At 40.6% G+C, this 21,111-nt stretch overlaps 1 protein-coding gene across 1 annotated transcript; it reads right to left on the reverse strand.

The window, feature by feature from the left end:
• Positions 1-986: 986 nt before the first annotated feature.
• Positions 987-9,503, reverse strand: LOC104605221 (calcium-dependent protein kinase 28-like). Its single transcript, XM_010269894.3, has 12 exons — positions 8,805-9,503; positions 6,828-6,958; positions 6,617-6,658; positions 6,222-6,333; positions 6,046-6,124; positions 5,504-5,673; positions 3,937-4,063; positions 3,639-3,754; positions 3,365-3,472; positions 3,175-3,237; positions 2,518-2,691; positions 987-1,574 (listed from the first exon to the last, which is right to left on the reverse strand). Exons 1-12 carry the CDS (start codon positions 9,189-9,191, stop codon positions 1,410-1,412), a joined length of 1,674 nt encoding a protein of 557 aa, XP_010268196.1. The 5' UTR covers positions 9,192-9,503; the 3' UTR covers positions 987-1,409.
• Positions 9,504-21,111: the final 11,608 nt, after the last annotated feature.

The following is a 21,111-nucleotide window of genomic DNA, read 5'->3' on the forward strand; positions in this document are numbered from 1 at the left end:
ACAATGAATAGACTTGATACATGCATACATACATATACTCAATTATCTCTCGTCTTTTGTCTTACTTTTCAGTTCAAATTTCTCCTCCACTTCACTATCATGCGCTGTGCTAATAATTGAATATTATTGCTTGATGAAACCAATAAAACAGATATAACGGTGAATATTCTTGCTTGAGAAGACTTAAAAGCCAAATAACCCCTGGCAACAGCCATATTAATTAGGACTTAAAGACTAATGGCTTGAAATTAATGGTAATAGGAAACTGTATCAGCATGCCTATGAATAGGGAAAAAAAAAGGAAAAAATGTATCAACATTGACAGTTCACTTGAACCAATACATGGCCAATCAATACACATCCAAGATTCAAAGTATCCATACACCTTTTATGCATTGGCAAAGGTATATCGATACTCTTTTTTATGAGTAGAGATGTATCGGTACTTTGAACCATACTCCTTATATGTTTTTAGTTTTTTTTTTTCAAATTTCAGTTTAAACATATTTTTATATACTATTATTTAAAAAAATGGATCTCTAAATTACAGGTGTATCGGGGACCAAAAGATACAATACGATACCTATCAATACTTTGAACCATATGCACATCGTCTCTAACTTGGATCATCCACGTTTAGCCACAAGTTTTGAATTTAGGGCTTGTTCATTTCCTCTTAACTCTTATTTCTTAAAAGGAATCTTTTAACTTTAAGAGAAAAATGGTTATTCATTTCCTTTTATTTCTTATCTCTTAAATTACAATGATACAACTGTTTGTTTTCCAATGATACCCTAAAAAGACAAACAAAAACTCTCATATATAGGATTAAAATGGATATTTAATAATTTTCAGAATTCAGAACAACATTCTCTGCATTTAATAGTTCAGAAAAAAAATAGTTCACCAAATATATCTCTTAATGTAATTATTGCACTTTCAGATGTCAGACTTTAGAGCAAATGAATAGGCCTTTAGTCTTGAACTTATAAAAAGAAATAGTATCATTGGTTAGTATTAAAATTGGAATAATGAAAAATAAGTACATAAACAAGTTAAGTGGATTCTGATTCTGAGAAATCAAATTTATATGACTCAGTACATTGCAGAGAACGATCAAAAAAGCCCAAGGATATACAGCTAAAAAGGCAAAAATATTCCACCAACTCTTTATAAGCATTTTCTCTTTGCCAAAACTGTTTCTGCGAGCCAGTTTTGATACAACAGAAAACTTCATTTACAGCAGAGGTCTTCAGGATGAGTGGCGATGCAAGAACATGAGGCCACCTGGGTTCAAGTGCCATCCTCTAGTAAGATTACAGAAAAAAAAGGACTCCTGTCCTGCTTCACCTCTGACCGTTCTCTTACCTCTCTAATTCCCTAAACTTTTTTAACTCATCACTTGAAATCTACAACTTGCGAGAATTTCGTGCACCAGATGGGCCAGGTGCATTATGTGAACTCATGCTAGCTGTTCTTAGAAGCTTACGGAATTCTGATAAGCTGATCTTCCCGTCCTTGTCGATGTCAGCTTCCTCAAGAAGTGGCTCAATGGAACCCTTCAATCCCGTGTGCTATATACAATTATAAAAGAAAAAAGATTAATCGTTGGTAGTATTTATCATGTTCCAGGATAGCATTTTTTTTGATGGGGAAACCAGTAGGATTGTTTAATTGACATGTGAAGCTTGGGGGATGTGAAGTACAGAAAAACGTGGATCCACATAATGAAGCCTACTATTGCAATAATTAACCCAAGAGTATCATGTATGATTCTCCAGCACCAACCCTTCAAATGCTTTCCTATGCCTTTGCTGTTTCTATCTGGAACGTTTTGGGTTAATCAATACAAATTGGTGAGGGATGGGTCACTGCAGCTAGAGAATGATTAAACCATGATTTAAAGTATCGATGCACCCGATACACAAGAACAGGTCTATCGGTGTTCCGATACTTGATAACATTTCTTTTTTGTTTTTTTGTTTTTTTTCAAAATTGTTTCAGGGGGTCCGTTTTAGGCATGCCTACTCCCTAAGTGTGGTCAAATTCCGAAACACCCCTTATTTGGGGTTTCCGTGGGTTAGCCCTGTATCGTACTGAAATACATAACAGCCTTCCACACACGCATTTTTAAGGCATGCCTGTTTCAACTATAAAAAGCCTTGAATAACAATTGTATGCCAATTTGTATTGACGTTTCAGGTAGAAACAACAATTGTACTAAACATAACCTTAATGAGTGTGCAGGATGTTGATCTGTGGCATATGACATTTGAGATTTGACGCTTTATCATGAAAGTCAACTTACAAGAAAAATTTATGCTTATTGTCAGCGTATTCCGCTGGTGGCCATTATTTTCTTTTTACTAAAAAGGAAAAAAACTTAAATTTTATCGATTTGTGCATGTAGTTTTCTAGTTCCTTCGTATCTGGGCCCATCTGTGTGTGTGTGTGTGTGAGAGAGAGAGTGAGAGTGAGAGAGAGAGAGAGAGTGTGTGTGTCAACTTCAATACTAACCAGCCTTAGTTCCTCTGGTGTAATGAATCCATCTCTATCCACATCAAATTTCTCAAAAGCTGCCTGAGATCGAAGCTGCCACTTCTCAGAATCATGTTCCTCTAACTGATCCACACGCAGAGCAGCAGCAACAAATTCAGAGAAATCCACAAGCCCATCTGTATTGCTATCAATCTGCCTCAAGAAAAGGGAGCAGAAAATGAAATGGAGGATGAGAAGCTCAGCAAATGGAATTTTAGCATAGATGAAGATTTTGCAAAGGACAAGGCTTATTAAAGAAAATAATGCAAAATAAACAATAAAGAAATTGGATTTGATAGGTTATTTTCAGGAATACAAGGTAAATTTTGCTCCAATACAGTTAAAGACATAAGTTTCCTAAATAATTTAGAGCACCATGAGCATGAAGACTGTGCAGTGCAAATTGGCTGGGATGGATGTAGGACTGAGACTATTCTTGAACTCATTAATACTAAGAACATTTCATTATTCTAGAATTCAATCAGAACAGATCATTATCATTTCAAACATGATGAATGGAAACCCTAGATTGGTAGTGAGAAAAGAACTTGAAGAAAGTAACAAGAACATCATATATGGAGCCACAGAAGGAATTGAAATATATACATATTAGTAAATTGAAGGAAATTAACCTACCGCTTGAACAATCTCGGGAACTCGTGGCCCCTTCAATCTCCAAGGAAGATCTTTTGCAAGGGCCTATATTAATAAAACAAACAAGTACAGTAGATTAAAAGAACTGAATTCAAATTACATGCACTGTGTGATGTATAGCCTGATATCAAATTTCTATACAAGACGCATAAAAATGTGAAGGAAAGCATGCCTGTCTCATTTCTTCAAGACTAATAGCACCATTTTTGTCCACATCAATTGCATCAAACTGATCTTTGAGATCAGCCAGCTCATCTTCACCAAGTGTACTAGCCAATGCCTGTAAGAAAGAAGCATAAATATTTATTTTATCAATGATAGCAAATTTTACCATTCAAAAAGAAAACCAGAAAAAAAAAACATTGGAGATTTAAAGGTGTCAAATGATGACCAGTAATAATAATTGGTCCTCATGTGAATGGATTACAACCAAAAGAACTGCTTACCCTTAGTGCAAACTGTTTCAGCCGGCTATACTTCACAAATTGCCGCATGTTTGATAGTACAGATATATCCAGAGGAATCTCTGAGGCAACTCCCCCTTCTCTAACCCATGGGTGTGCTGGAAAAATTGCACAAAGTAGAAATGACAATCCATCAGTGTGATGAGCAAGTAAACTAGTTAAATATCAGACATGGAAAGAAAAATCTTAAAAAGTAAATGCATTTCTTTCTCCAGAAAACAACAAAACCAAACATGTAGTGCAATTACAGAATTTAAATTTTTCAAGAGAAGAAACGTACACAAGGCTTGAGCAGCAGTCAGTCTTGCACGAGGATCCTTCACCAATAACTTTTTAACAAAATCTTTAGCACCGTCACTTATGCTTGGCCATGGCTTCCGGCGAAAATCAGGCTTACCTTTTAAGACCTGAAAAGAATGCATATAATATTCATATTGTAGTCCAAATGATCTACCATATGAGCAAAATCAATACCTAAATTGCTCTAAACTATGCTATTTTGATCAAAACATAATAAAGAAACCAGAACCCTGTTTCGTGTTCCTGGTATCCTTTCTATTTTCCTTCCAGGCTTAGGGCTTTTATCATGACCAACACAACCTCGAGCAGAAGGATGGGTTTAGGACTGCAATTTAAAATAATTCTTAAGTGGTTGTTCTAATTGATGTTTTACTTGTCCCATTTGTTTTATTTCCATCCGTCATCTAGTTTATAATTTAGTGCTTTTTTAATGTTAGACAAATAAACAGTAAATCACGACTTGGTTTTTGCTCTGTTTCACATTTTGATCTAATACTTACTTTCTTTTCCAATTTCAAAAGCACAAATTTTGTTTATACTTTTTAGCTTTCTCAAATTTTCTTCCCATTAATGAACATTTTCCTTTTAATTTTGTTCTCTTATAACATGTTTAATGTTGTTTTTTATTTACATAATAAAATTTATATCTCCAGATGGCAGACACTCTAGAAAAACAGGGAGCTGACTGATAGGCCTTCTCTATTTTGGGCAAAACTGTAGCTGGCTGTGCCAAAAAAGAGGGTTGATGATCATTGTATTTGGGACCTTTCAATATTGTTATACACTGGAAAGTACTTGTAACCTGTTATTAAATTATTAAATTAATAAAAATCCTCTTTTGGTGATCAATAAAAATTATATCTCCAGATGCATTAGGCAGTGCCCTATCATATTAGTAAAACCAGTTAATCCCAACCATATTGGCGTGTGCTGGGCTTAGGTTCAAGTTATGTAGAGCATGCCTGAGACAAACTCACTTTGAAGATGGTAAAGCCAAGTTCCAACTTGCATCCCCAAGGTAAGGCTTGTTGCTCTTGCAATTGCTTTTCTTATGCCTGACTAAATTTCTAAGCTAAGGTTGAGTTTTCAGCCTTTTTAACCCTTTCTAGGTAGAAGGAAACATATTCGAATCAATCTGCTGCATAATCAAGGGAAAACAAGCATAGAGAATGAAAGATAAATTATCTAGGGCCAGAGAATTGGCCCTAGATATGATGCCTAATATAAGTTCATCACAGCATGGGAGATTCACTTTTCTGATTATAGGCAAAAGAACTAAAGACAATAGTAAAATCATTTATGAAAGGAATGGAGCTGAATAATGTTATGGAATGGTGACCAAAAATCCAAAATAAAAGAATAATACCTAAAGGTGTGGATGCATTGATGTATTAAGACAAGCAATTAAAATGTAAAACAAGTCTATATGCACATAGTCTCTGGATGAGTGCATTAAAATTGCATCTGTACTGATTGTTTTGAATAAGAAAAAAAATCAGTAGAGAAGAATGATGCACTAAAAATCTCAGCCTCAAAATGTATTATACCTCTTTGAATATACCATCCTCGGTCTTATCCCAAAATGGGCGTCTGCCACAGAGCAAAATGTATGTAATGACACCAATACTCCAAACATCAGATTCAGGCCCTGACTTGCGTTTCAATACTTCTGGTGCAACATAGTATGCACTGCCAACAATATCTTGGAATTGCTTTCCTGCATTAGATCATCAGTCATGTGAATTAAGAGTACAATATATTGATCTTCAAGTAAGAACTTCTTGATCTACAAAAACAAATGACCGACACCAAAGAGAGCAAGGTGTTGTTCTAACCATGGTCATAGATTACTAAAGGAATTTCTTGGCAAAAATGAAATTCTTATGAAGACAAGATAGAAAAGGAAACCTTTTTATAACTTCAATATTTAAACATTAACTTATATGCATTAAAACCCAATTAATTCTACATAATATTTTGTTGTGTATAGCAATTGAAGGTTCAAGAAAAAATTACAAGAAAAGAAGTTTCTTTTATCACATTCTAAAAGCAGCAGAAATATTATCATTCTTGTAAAGTTTCTACTGACCCGGTTTTATGAAATCAGATAGACCAAAATCTGTGGCCTTCAGGGGTGAGTCCTCTTTGGTTGATTTGAAAAGAAAGTTCTACAAATAAGACAAACAAAGGGGGAAAGATTTCTCAGCATAGGCAGTTTTATGTAGAATGAACTACATCTACAGTGTTTGTGCACTCTGTGTTTACCTCAGGTTTCATGTCACGATGTACCAATCCATGTAAATGGCACTCAGCTGCAACTTTGAGCATTTGCCTCACTATTATTGCTGCATCTTTCTCAGTGTAACGGCTATCCTTTCTGAATGAAGAAAAAAACTCCATAATTAATACCATTATAATAATAACAATAAGGTGATATGCTATTTTGGGTGATTAAAATCATGGAACAAGTGCATCCTACAAAGGAAAAACTCAAATTTACTAAGAGATGGTAACATGAACAAGACAAGCACAGAGCAGAAAATGAAATTGCTTAGAAGACTAGGCAACATATAATTGCACATGCATGTGTCTTTTTTTCACAGTTTCCCAGAGAGAGGACAAAACTTGAGAAGTCTTATATTAAAAGAGTTAAATCTTACTTGGCCAATATCCGATCCAGTAGTTCACCACCCTCACATAACCTGATATTAAAAATGTACAAGCAATTAACTAAATATTTTTCTATTAAAATCAATTAAAATAAAATAGTGGAGGAAGAGAGAGGTAATACTCAAAGATGAAATACTACCTAAATGCAAATAAAGGTTGAAGAATGGAAGACAACCATACAAGACAAAGAACACTACTTACTCCATAACTATATAGACATAGGAATCATCCTCAAATGCATTATGGAATTGAACCACATTCTCATGGCCTGTAAGAGCTTGCAATATCTTCACCTCTCTTTTAACGTCCTCAACAGCAATAGGAAGGACCATCTGCCACCAATGTTTTTAAAATATTAGCAAAGAAGGTAAAGCATTTTATTGGAATTAAGAATATTAGATGTAGAATCACCAAATCACCACACAAAATTATTATAACCACTAACCACCCCTAGACCAATAATCATAAGAACAGCTGATTAAGGGCAGATGGAACCAGACTGCAGAGAGAACAAAGACAAGCCAAAAAAAACTACTTATTCAGTTGAACTATTGACTAGCAAAAAAATCTCTCCTTCATCACTCTGGCCATTGATTCAACTAATCATTGAATCACTGCCTAGCAAAAGAAGCTAGTAGGAAAAAAAACCCTGCCACTTAAAAGTATGTGTTTACTCTAATTCTAAGGTTATCAAAAAGAAGACATGTTACTCTTTAGATAAATAGCCATGGGGAAGAATATACAATTAGGACCAAATAACTGCTGAAATTATTAAACAGTAAGAGGTATCCAGTCTATTAATTTGGACTATCTATGTTGCTTTAATTAACCAAACCAGCTATTAGCTTCAAAGAACTAGTAACCTAAAGTTCTATTACAATTTTATGTAAAATAAGAGATGACAAAGAAGAAAGAAAAAATACAGAGCAAAAAATTAAGAATCTTGTTTTCTTGGTTGACAAAATTAAGGAATTAGTTACTTATTGAAAAAGTTAAGAATCTCTACCTTATCTTTGTTTGGTTATACAATGGTTTAGGTTGTGGTTATAATTCATTTGTCTCTCCTTATCTTTGTTTCCTTTTATCCCTTCGTACAATCAAAAGACATCGGATCAAAAACTACAATCTAATCCAGGTTCTTTATGCTTGTGCTGGTTGTTAAGAGTCCTTTGCTAAGTTAGCCTGGTTTTTATAAGTTCTAAATCCACAAGAGTATCAGGACTTTCCAGTAAGATGCATGTTTGACACATTTATTGAGGATCAATGATATTGCTTTTCATCAACCACAGTTTCTGGGACTGGCAATAGGTGGCTTACAATGCACAAACTATAGCAAAGAAGTGATTGAAAGAACTCAGGAAGTCTGAGATATCTCTTGTGGACATTCTTTTCCATTGCTGTGGCAGAAAGATGCTTCAGCATTCTTTGATGTTTTGGAAACTCATTTAGACCAAAATGCAAATTAAAACGTAAAAAGGACCAAATACCATATACAACAATTTAATAGGTTCCTGGATATGCATGAACAATAACCCAACCCACTAATTGCCACTGAAACTGATAGTTTAACCTTTAAACTGTCCATTTGATCCACCTAATGTACGTGACGGTTAATGTGCAGACGTTGGTGGTGATCAAGGCTAGGTTGGATATTTCAAACAGGTGATAAGGTAACAATCTACAATAGCGTCTTGCTAGATTTGCAACTAAAATTGAAATTGCAGAACCTGGTCCTCGCGGGGAGGTTGCCCTATCAACCTTATATAATTTGGGCAAGCAGTCTAAATTGCAGAAACAAATCCAGAGCTCCTCCCAACAGCCATGTGGGTTGGAAAGCAGAATCTGAAACCGAAGGAGAGGTATATATCGCTTACTCACTCCCGCCAAAATCGATAAATGCAACTTAAATCACAGATCTAAGAAAAATTGAGAGAGAGAGAGAGAGAGTGCAAAGGTGCGGTTTAGAATCTACCGAATCTTTTAATGGTATTGGAAATTTGGAATCAAAGCATGTTACAAGAATCCAAGGCACAAGTTTAATTAACAGCATCCCCGAAAGCCAGAAACACAGAAATTGGGTCGCGAAAAGCCATAAAGCATCCAACTATCAAAAAAAAAAAGCCATAAAGCATCTCCAGAAAGACAGAAGAAGAAGAAGAAGAACAATTCGTAACATACCTTGTTTTTTTCGATCCTCTTGACGGCAACCCGATCACCATTGACCTTATTAGTGGCAACAAACGTGTAACCAAATTGCCCATGACCCAATAACTTGCCGACCGAATATCTCTGATCGAAATCCTTGGCGTACCCGAAATCGGTCCGCTTCCCACAAGCAGTACTCCCACTCGGCCGTCTCGATTGCACGTTATTCTTGTTTTGATGCTGCTGAGAATTCCTTTGTTGCTGTTGGTGTGATCGATTCTTGTGGCTCTGATTTCGTTTCTGGTGCCGCGACGAGCAATTTTTTCTAGAAGAGGTTTTCCTGTTCTCTTCCCGGTTGCTGTATTTGTTGGCGTTGCTGCTTGAGCCACTTACCTTACTGGTTGAAAAGCACAACCCCATGATTGGCAGAAGAACCGCGACAGATTCCAGAGAAGAATACCATCAAATTTCTAAATAGAAACTGCTAATCATAATGTGTAAGAGTAAGACAGAGAAAAATCATGAAATGAGATGAGATGGGAGGAGGAAGGTTTGTAGCAAAGGCAACGAAGAAGAGAAGAAAGCAGGGCTCATGGTCAAAGGAGACCTTTTTCAAAGACAATAAGATATGAGCAGAAGAGAGAGAGGAGAGAGAAGGGGGGTACGCTGCTGAAGGCTGAAGCTCCCCCCTGTGTTGGATGCAACGGGGAAAATTAAAATAAAACACTGTTCGTTTTGATCTTGGTTTTCGTTTATTTTTACGCTACTCCGTTCGTGTTGTTTCATCATGATTCTGTGTTCAAAACCTGTCAAGTTTAATGTTGTTCGATGCCTTATCACCCTTGATCATTGTAGTAAGTTTCGTGATGCATTAATCCAACTTGGTCCATTATAATTTGGTAGATCACAGTCCACGCGATAATTCACCTCCCTTCCTACCTTAGGCTCCTTTTTCACGTTCTTCCCTGTATTCTCCTTATGGATCGATCGATCGTTGTTGCCTTGTTGGTTGCTTTGTCATTCATGTGGTGGCCCTCTCATCACGTGGTGCAATATAGGCAATTGATTGGAGCCGCTGGATCAGCATCTAACAACCTTATGATATCACATATGTTTCATCCAACGGCGTAGAACTCAAGGTTAGGTGAATAATTATTTTGGGAAGAAAAGGCGTTAAAGAAAAGAAGTTGCGGAGGTTGTGGCTTCTTCCACAAGATGGGGCGCTTCTACAGTTCTTCTATCCAGGGCTGACCTGGTCTTTGGGTGTATTCTATTTATATAGAGAGATCACTAATCCAATTTTCAAAGGTCTGTTTGGTCACTGCTTGTCTCTTTCCGTCTATCTATAAAATTGATTTATTGTACCATATTGTATTGAAAAAGCAAATGTAGTCGTCACCCAATAGACCAAATGAATATAATAACACGGATAGACCCATTGAATCAGCTGGAATTTTTTCGGATGCGGGCCACGCAAGCAAAGCTTCTACCAATTGGACGGTCCTGATCATATACCCCGCACTACCCAAAAAGAAAATCATATACACCATCGCATTAGCAACTTTAGTATTGTGTTATAATATAGGTTTACCTTGACCAATATAGGGAATCAAATCAGACGGAAGGGATGATGTTTGATTGGTTAAAAATGCATGTGCGTTCTGATCACTTCCAAACCTTTGAAACAATCTCAATCTCACCGTCACCTATTACCAAAAAAAACCTCACCATCACCGACCAACTCATTCTTTCTAATTATGACGGCGGACATGGTTTTTGGAATCGGGATCTGCTCCTCACACCGACCTTACAGCATGTCTCAATCATACATCGGAAACATTTCCAAACTTGTGGGAGATGTTATTAATAGACGGTGGAATGTACTTGTATCATGGGAAATGTTCCTAATAGACGGTGGGATGTGACTGAGGTCGGTGCCAGAGCAAATCCCATTTCGTTTACTTGGCGTTGGTGTAATAGCCTCCTAATCGGAAGGCGTGGGATAAACCCCATTATTTATCTCTCACGTGGTTAGTTCAATGGACCTCCTGCGACGCGTTGATCCTGCTCTATCAAACCCGCATACGTAGGTAGCTAGTAGCGGTGTAAGCGTGTCATCGAGCCTACTCGCAAGCTGTCCGGTCTGAGCTCGCATTCTGTGAACCCATAGGTTCACCGGAAGCGTGAACCCATCAATCAGAAATGAACACATCTGCAACTTAGAAAATTACCAACTTAACGGGAGTTTGCAGTTTGCACGTTAATTGAAGGAATCCGGTTGAACCGAACACAAATGGACAAAATTACATTTCCTTCGGTCATTTGAGATTCCGAAGTCCCTCCTATTTTCTCCTCTTCTCCATTGAGCATCCCACCGGAGACCTCACTGCAAACCGGCGTTTGTGACGTGAAATCTGCCGGCAGCGGCAAGGAATCAACTGACAGGCACAACCAAAAACATCTTGTCCCTTGAAATCTCTCTCTCTCTCTCTCGCTCTCGCTCGCTCTGCGACTCAGAACAACTCCAAGTTCTAACAATCAAATTCCAAAAACAACCCCCTGTTTGAACGAGATGAAATCCACTATGACCGAAGAAAAACATGTTTGAACGAGTTGTAGTTTTACAATATGAAAACGAATTTTTACAAAAATGTAAAGAGGTTCAAATTAAGAATGCTTGACAATTTTCACAAGCTTTTATTTCCCTAGATCTTGAATTTGTTTTTTGTTTTTGAAGGAGTTTTTGTGGAAGTAACGTGAAGACGTTCTGGTCTCTGAACCTAACCGGTCCCTCTCGACTGATGGAATGTCTTCCTTTTCTTCATCGTTAAGGATGAAAGCTACCTTCCTCCTTTCGGACTTTCGTATCGGCTCAAGCTCGGTTTCCATTGTCGAGCTCGATACCCAACAAGCTGCGTATAGTCCTTCTGCAACTGAGGCGTAGTGCAAACTCTGTTTTTGAATTTGTAGTGATTTTCATCCTCTCCTTGGTCGTCTTTTATCTTCCCCTAACTCATCCGATACTCGAATCTGAAGAGATCTGGATGGAGTTTTTTGAATATCGAAAGGTTGACGATTTGCAGCCTTCTTCAAAAACTTGTGCTTTGAGATATTACACGATGAAGAGGATTGAGATGGGAAGGAAGCGAATGAAGCAATGACGACAAAGGATAGGATGGATTGAAAGAAATGTTTTGGAAGGAGAAGCGTACTTGTAGCTTAGCGTTCTCGGAGAGAGCCAGAATCTTCTGACCTATGTAGAAGGAATCAGAGTGGCAGACAAGGTGTTTTGGGAACTCAAGAATGAGATCGGAAACGTTGATGTGTCGAAGGTAGATCTTGACGAGGCCGTCTGACTTGATGAGCTTGATGGTCTCGACTGGTGTTTCGGACGGGAGTTGCACACAGGAGACGTAGTTCCCCATCAAATGAAAGCACAGGGGATCATGTGGAAGTTGATGAACTTAATGCCCATGATCTCATAAGCCTCGAAGGCCAGAAGCCCGAAGGAGGAGGAGAGAGGAAGGTAGAACCGTAGAAGCGCAAACCAAGACCCACAAAAGAAATGTCTTCCCTTTTGGGGTTTGGGTTGAGGAAGAAAAGACAAAGGGATGAAGTCTAGTTTGGGGAGGGGGAATTCGAAAATCCATCGCCGATGGTAGGTTACACGTTTACAAATGCCGATTTGCAGTGAGTAGGTCGTCGGTGGGAGATGCTTCTGTATTGGGGCTCGATGGAGGAGAGGAGAAAATGGGTGGGAGTTTCAAAAATCCCACATGACAGAAATAATGTGATTTTGTCCTTTTTGCGTCCGGTTCAACCCGATTTTTTTGACTAACGTGTGAATTTCCGTTAACGTTTGTGATTTTTTATATTGCCGATGTGCTATTTTTTATTGGTGGGTTCACGCGTCGAATGCACCCATGGTGCACAGAACGCAGACTCGTCCGGTCTTGGCTTGCTAATTTTTTCGAACTTGGCTTGCATTAATCGAGTTCGAGTCAAGCTTGACTCGAGTCGAGTTTTTTTACAACAACCGGCTCGAGTAGCTCGTGAACCTAATCGAGATTATAATAAAATAATATATTTTTAATATATTTATATTTTATAATATAAATAAACATTTTTTATATTAATTTATTTATATAAATAAATAAATTTATAATTGATTTTCAAAATATATTTTTATTTAGAGAAAATTTTCGATTAGTACCCTATATTTGGTCTTAGTGCCACTAGAGGTGTAAATCGGGTCATGTTGCCCGTGGCTCAGCACAGTTCGGCCCAGCACGACGGCACATGCTAGGCCCGACATGATCATGTGGGCCATGCTGGGCCTAGGGTTTTAGGTCCGCGGGCCAGGCCAGCATGGCATGATCGAGCGGGGTCGTGTTGCCAGTGTGCCAACACGACACGGCCCATATATATTATTTATATATAATATAATATATTAAATAAATTATAATTATATAATAATATATAGTATATAATACATTAATAAAATAAATAATTATATACATCGAAATTCATATAAAATTAAAATTGTATGTTTTTTCAAATTGTTTAAGTAAATATCTTTGGCCCAGCCCGATTTATACCTCTAAGTGCTACTTTGATACCTGAACTTTAAAATGTGACAATTCAATACCTGAACTTTCAAAACGTGTCAATCCAGTAATTACCATTAACTATCTATTAATCGATCGTTAAGTGGCATTTGGAAAGACACAAATGCCCTTCAAGTGTCATCTAATTTTCTTTATCAACCATCCAAATGTTAACAAAAATTTAACAATCTCAAATCCTTGCCTCTTCTATTCAAGAAAGTTGGGGTCACCTCTCAATGGACATTACCCCAACTTTCTTGAATAAAAGAGGCAAGGATTTAAGACTATTAACTTTTTGTCAACGTTTGGATGATTGATAAAAAAAAAAAATAGATGACACTTGAAGGGCATTTGTATCTTTTTCAAATGCAACTTAATGGCTGGTTAACGGTAGGTACTAGATTGATATGTTTTGAAAGTTTGGGTATTGAATTGTCGCATTTTAAAGTCCAAAGACCAAAGTGGCACTAGGCCTAAAGTACATGGTACTAATCGAGAATTTTCCTTTTTATTTATAATATTAATTTATTTATAATTGTTTAATATATTTTATTTTTAATATACTTAATATTGATTTATTTATAATTTTTTAATATTAATTTATTTATAACTATCTCAAGTCAAGCCAACTGAAATAGCTCTCAAGTATATGAACTCGTATAGAGTTCAAGTAAAAAATATGAAACTCGACCGAGATTGAATCAAGTTCGAGCTCGAGCTCAAGTAGCTTGATAGTTGATACTCGACTAGATTCGATTACATCCCTAGTGGGTAGCATTTTATACAATTTCAGACTCAGGTCTTGTTGGTTCAAATTTTAAAAAAGCCTAATCCGATCCGAGTTGGGAATTGGGATCTTCACCCAACCAAAACTGTCCAATACTCTTCCAACATGATTTGTATTAACACATTTCACTATAACACTGAGACCTACCATGTAGTGAGATGTAGGGATATAAGTGATGTTGGAACGTGTTGGAACAGTTGTTTTTAAGAAGAAGAGGAGATCCAGAATTCCAGATCCATTTAAGAAGTATTGGTTTCAATTTACCTAAATGTCGATGACCCAAAGATCAAAATACGGGCATATTGTATCCAAATTGATGACAAAAGGAGATATATGCATGGATACACCGGGAGTTTTGAAAGTTTGAGAAGGCTGTTCGAGGCTCTCTCAGTATGCTAAAACGAAAATTGAAAAAAAAAAAAATTGAGTATCTGCCTATTCTAATACATCAATAGGTTATTGTATCGATATTTTGATCCTTATATGATGAAATCAAAAAGAAATCTATGATATTTGATGTATTGACAAATGATAGTTAGATATGTGTATTTTTAGAAGGATGGCATGCGGCTAAATTGCAGATTTGTAGGGCAAGCTCAAGATAGCATTGCCCGCATTTGTCAATTACATGTTGACACTATTCTATTTCCATTTAGGCATGGCAATTTTTTCCACCTCCACAAGATGCTCAGTTTCCTCGACATGAAGGGATTGGGGAAGAAGATTGTCTTGACAAGGATGGAGATTGATAGTGATATGCAATCAGGATGAGGAGTAAATTGTCCACCCTGCCCCAACCTCAATTATATATAAAAAATTTATAATTATAATATCATTTATTTTATATATCAAAATATATTTAAAAAACAATTTAAATAAATTTATTTTCTAAAAACTTTTAATTTAAAAACTTCAAGGATTCAGGTATCCAATGAGGAATCCATCTCTGTCAGAGATCAGGAATAGAGAATCATTTTTATCTCCAACAGGGATTGGGGTCAAAGATGGGGATTTGTTTCAAAATCATGGTGGGGAATGGGGGAGATGGTCCCCACCCCATTGTCATTCCTATTTCCATTTTTCTTTACGGAATTTACTTTGAAGTTTGAACTTATTATTAGGGCTGTTCACAGGTTAGGTTGGGTCGATTTACTGAGATTTTTCCAACCGACCCGACCTAGTCAGGTTACCTGGACTTGAAACCGAAACCGACCCAGTGTTAAGCAAAACCGTCTTGGTCGGTTTGAGTCGGGTTGGGTTGGTTTCGGTCGGTTTCGGCTCTAAGCTCAACCATGCTTGACAGAAACTCAACTGTAATATATACGTGGGGACTGTGGCACCACAATGTGTGAGGTAGTGAACGCGGGAAAAGCCTTGTTTTTTATAAACAAGATATACCTCTAGTCCACAATTTGCACTTTGGAGAAAAGAAGAAGAGCAAAACTCATATATAATAATAATGCATATTATAGAGGTATATATGTTATATACCTTTTCAGTAATTAAGTTTTATCTCCAAAACCACCAACCTATCCCTTTGATTATATATTCATTTTGAAGTTTAATTGTCTTAATTGGGATTTGGGTGAATTCTATAGGGAGACTTCAGGACAGTTAATTACAATCATTAATCTAGCCAATGTAATAGATTTGAAGAGGCACAATTAGTTATGGGGGTTTAATTAATTTAAACTTCATAAAGGGACAATTAGTCGGTTCGGTTCAGGTCGATTTTGGTTTTTACACAAGAAAATCGAAACTGACCCAAATCATCGATTTATAATGTTTTACAACCCGAAACCGACCGATACTAAAGATAACCCGACCGACTCAGATTGGATCGGTCCGAATTGATTGATTTGATCGGATTGGACCATCTTATGAACAACCTACGTATGTAAGAAAATCATTGTCTTTCTTATTATTTATTTACATATTTTATGATCTTTCATAACACAAAGTAAGAATCTCAACCACAAACTTTGTGGGACTTGGTGGAACCCAATATAAAAGAGAATGCATAGCAAGGAGAATTGTGTGGTGGTCATAATTCATTCTCATATATAAACTTCCATATACTAGTCCTATTAAAGTTGGAGTCCAATATAATTTTGATATACGTGCACTTATGGCATGACATACATTTAGACAGCTACTAACTTTTTTTTTTGTTTTTGAGGTGAGACAACCATTAACTTCAGTGCTGACTTCAATAACTATGTCTATATGAGCATATCAAATTTTGGACGAATACAGCAATGTATCATAGCACAGAATTAATATTAAGTAAAAACTATACTTACTCTAATCTAAAATTACATTCCCTTATAGTCTGTTACTAGTCGCTTCTTATAAATCGCATCCCGCTCATGGATTTGGTATCAATTCATGGTCAAGATTCATCCCACCTGTACGGTGAGACTAAGAACTATGGGGTGGGCTGAACACTCATTCTCCCTAATATCAATAAGTAGGAACTTTTTTTCTTTCCGAAAATATCCACCAATTCTGGGGTGCATTTCTGTGGTATCATATTTTGATTAAACTATTCTAAGCAACCATTCCCTAATGATGGCTCAGTTAATAAGATCTCTAATTCATTGGAGTGAAGACCTAAGATCAAATCCCACTGCCACCGGAGAAAGATGGGCCATGCGCCTACACCCCATTGTATAACCTTATAAAGCAAAAAAAAAAGTAATGAATCTGGAGTTATCACCTAAAGCTCTATACACAATCCCATTCTACATCACTTTAACCAATTCAAGGTGGGGCCACATCAATTCATCAAAGGGCCGTGGTTTTTTAGCCTGAGCTCCTTGTGCTGATAATGTCATTTGCATAAGAGAGCACTCCGATCTTCTACTTTAAAAAAAAAAGGGCTATCTAATGTCTTTTCATTAGTAATGCGGAAGCCGGCAATATTAAGAATGAGAAGTGATGAAGGGGAATTTGGCCCGACCTCGCAATTACCCGACACGTGGCAAAAAATAAGCAGTTCGGGACAGTAGAGCGCCCGAAGCAAACACCGAAGGCAAAGTCCAAACTCGCTACTGAGCCCGAACTCCAGACTGCCCTACTAGGAGCCCGAGCTCCCCACCAAGGGCCCGAGCTCCCCGCCAAGAGCCCGAGCTCCCTACCAAGAGTCCGAGCTCCCTATTAAGAGCCCGAGCTCCCCACCAAGGGCCCGAGCTCCCCGCCAAGAGCCCGAGCTCCCTACCAAGAGTCCGAGCTCCCTACCAAGAGAACGAGCTCCCTACCAAGAGCCTGAGCTCCCTATTAAGAACTCGGAGCTCCATACTGAGAACCCGAGCTCCCTGCAAGGAGAACAAACTATACTGGGCCCCAAGCCTCGCAAAGCTGTGACCCGAGCTGGCCCGTGGCAGCTCGGAACACTCCCCAAACCGAACTCAAGACATCTCGCTCACTCCAACACTTCGCCTCCGAAACACCAGGCTGATCAAACGTACCTGACGCCAAGGACGTCCGGATCCTTGGGCGACGCACCTGACTGATTTGGGATCCGACGCCTGACAGGCGCACTTCAAACGGTCTCCTGCTACCGCCACCTGCCACCGTCGTTACTAACCGCAGAGACGGCTCCGACAAAGGAACAGTGGCAGTTCTGACCGGCCAGAGGAAATGACATCCGAACTGGCAGGAGTTCAGAAGTAATCATGCCCGATCTGACAAAAGCCTGGAAGTGAGTGCGCAAGGTGGTTATAAAAGGCTCCTACCCCCCAGAAACGAGGTATGCTAACTTTCGCGCTGTCTGGTGTATCTTGCCTTTGAGAAACTCTAACTTTAGCTTCGGAGCCCTTACGCCGGGTTCTCCCCGAAGCTTCTCTTTTCCCTCCGTTTCAGGTCCCTGACCACCCAATTCAGAGGCAAGATCGTTGACAGCTAAGATCGGTCGGATCGTGCACCATCAATTGGCGCCGTCTGTGGGAACGCTTCAAAAGGCCTCCCTCCAAAACTCTCATACCCCTTTCTTCTTCTTTGAAAAACTTAATACTCATGGCCTCATCCAGCAACGCCAGACGCGGCACAGAGACAAACACCACCGGGGAACAGCCCCAAGTTCCCGTGGTGTGTGTTGGGCAGTTCACCATCCCCCTCTCGGTGGATGGAACCCCCAATCTGAATACGCCACAAGTAGTGACGCCAGTAAACCTACCTGCCACAAACATCCCCTTCCCTATCACCATCGAGACTACCTTCACAGAACCAACCGCCGTCCCCCTGGCAGCTAGCCAAAATCGGCTGGACGACCTAATGCAGTGCATGCGGGCAATGCAAGCCCAGATGCAGCAATTCCAGCAACACCAGCTTCACCAGCACCAAGTGTTGCACAACCTCTCCTAGTACCACTATCAACAACAGTTCTCCCAACTGACACCGAACCAACCACTACTTCCACCTCGCCACCCTGCTCCGAAGCCGGTCAAGGCCTCTCCGCAGGATGGGCGCCTCCACCAAGGAAAGGCCTCTAGGCCCCAGAATCCCCCAAACAGCCAGGCCTCGTCCCCAGGCCGGAGAGAAAGAAAAGCCATCCCCGCCTCGCAGCTCGCAGGCGGATCGGGAACCTCGCCCGCGAGATCGGCACCTCGGGGCTCCAAACCGGAGTCCCCACTGGTGAACCAATTCGGCGTACTGGCAGCAGCGGACGACCAGCACTCCGGGCCCATCGAGCTCGGCAACACGGAGGCCAGCAGCGCCAGTACAAGGCCCACTCAGCAGAGAAGGCGCCGTCGAGGTCAACAAACGGCCACCCGCGTCCTGTCAGCGCTCAAAGGCAAGGGCGAGACGAGCTCGAACGAGGTAGGAGTTGCCCCAATTCTCTCAGTTCCTTCCCCCCTCGCATCAGAACTCCTGGCAGTCCCCTTGCCCAGAGATTTCAAGATCCCGCCTCTAGACAAGTATGACGGGTCCTTCGACCCCAACGACCACGTGGACGCTTTTCCAGTCCCAAATGCACCTCGCTAGAGCCAGCGAATCATGCATGTGCGTGGCTTTCACCACCACCCTTAAGGGGGTAGCCCGCACTTGGTACAGGAACCTGCCCCCGACTCGATAAAGTGTTGGGCTCAGTTCGTGCAGGTCTTCACTGCACACTTTGTCACCAGCAAACAGTGCCCCAGAGCAGAGGAAAGCATCTTCGGGGTAGTCCAAAGGGAAGGAGAACCCATACGGGGCTACATCAAACGATTCAATGAGGCATGCTTACAGATACCACGGTTAGACCCCGCGGTGCAGCTCGCCGTAGCAAAAAGAGGGGTGACGCACAAGGAATTCAAGTGGCACATGGTAGCTAACCAGCCCGCGACCGTGGCCGAGTTCCTCAAGCTCGCGGACAAGTTCATGAGGACTGAGGAGGAAATCAACCAAAGAACCAAGGGCGGAAATGAGAAAAGAAAGAGGGACGGCGAGCCCTCTAGCTCAGCCGACCGAAAAAACCTGGCCCGGTACCCAAAGCCGAACCAGTCGTTCCGAGCTCCCCTGCCAGTTCGGACGGATTACACGCCACTGAACACGAGGCGGACCGAGATCCTCATGACGATCAAGGATGCCCCATACGTGAAATGGCCACCTCGCCTAAAGGGAAATCCGAATGAAAGAAACAAGAATTTGTATTGTAGTTTCCATAGGGACCATGGTCACAGTACCGAGCAGTGCAATAACCTCCGAGACGAGATAGAGGGGCTCATCCGTCGCAGATACTTAAGAAACTTTGTACAGCACAACAATAATAGCAATAAAGCGGATCGGCCAGGCGAGCACGAAAAGGACGCCCCCGAAACCAGCAGCAGGCCTGCCAAACCGATGCAGTGACAACCTCCGGCAGAAAGGCCAATTCGGGGAACCATCCATGTGATCGTGGGAGGTTCGGTGGTAGCGGGGTGTACATCAGCGGCAGCCCGGACTTCAGTTCGCGAAGCGGTCCTCGAGGAGCGGAACCCTCCGAAAAGGCCAAAGACCGAGGAGCCAATCCTCTTCACAGAAGACGACGCACGAGGAGTTCGCTACCCTCACGACGACGCACTTGTCATTAAACTCAGGATCAGCGACTTCGAGGTTAGGCGCGTACTTGTAGATTCAGGCAGCTCGGCGGACATCCTCTTCAAATCGGCGTTTGATCGGCTACAGTTGCCGAAGAGCGAACTAAAGCCCGCAAGCACTCCCCTGGTGGGCTTCAGCGGAGAGGAAGTCAGGTCCCTTGGAAAAATAACAGTGCCTGTGGAAGTCGGCACGTGGCCTTGTGCGGTCAGACTCGACCACGACTTCCTGGTGGTTGCGACCCCCTCCCCATACAATGCCATAATAGGGCAGCCAATCACGCATATTCTGCGGGCGGTGGTCTCCACCTACCATTTGGCCATGAAGTTCCCTACGGACTTCGGTGTGGGGGTAGCGCGGGGCGACCAGCTCGAGTCCCGCAAGTGCTACGTTGCCGCCCTAAAGGGAAAGACCAAGGCGGCCGGCAACCTCGATCTGGAGCGGCCCACGGAACAAGGCGAAGAATGAGCCTCGCCCACAGAAGAAACAGTCGCGATCCCAACCTCGCCTGCGGACCCAACTCGCGCACTCCAGATCGGTGCTTCCGTCAAAGAACCCCTACGGACCGAACTGGTAAGTTTTTTACTCCAAAATTTAGATATTTTTGCATGGTCTGCGGCCGATATGCCCGATATTGACCCTAGTCTAATAACTCACAAACTCAACACTGACCCTTTAGTCAGACCCGTTAGACAGAAGAAACGGAACTTAGCCCCAGAGCGCTGGAAAGCGGTCGACGAGGAAGTCGAGAAGCTCCTCGCGACAGACTTCATAAGGGAAGTCCATTACCCGAGCTGGGTGGCCAACCCTGTGCTGGTGAAAAAGGCGAACGGCAAGTGGCGCATGTGCGTCGACTACACCGACCTGAACCGAGCTTGCCCGAAAGACT

This window comes from Nelumbo nucifera, chromosome 5 (genome assembly GCF_055504915.1).
Source record: "Nelumbo nucifera cultivar China Antique chromosome 5, China Antique-T2T, whole genome shotgun sequence".
Lineage (NCBI taxonomy): Eukaryota > Viridiplantae > Streptophyta > Magnoliopsida > Proteales > Nelumbonaceae > Nelumbo > Nelumbo nucifera.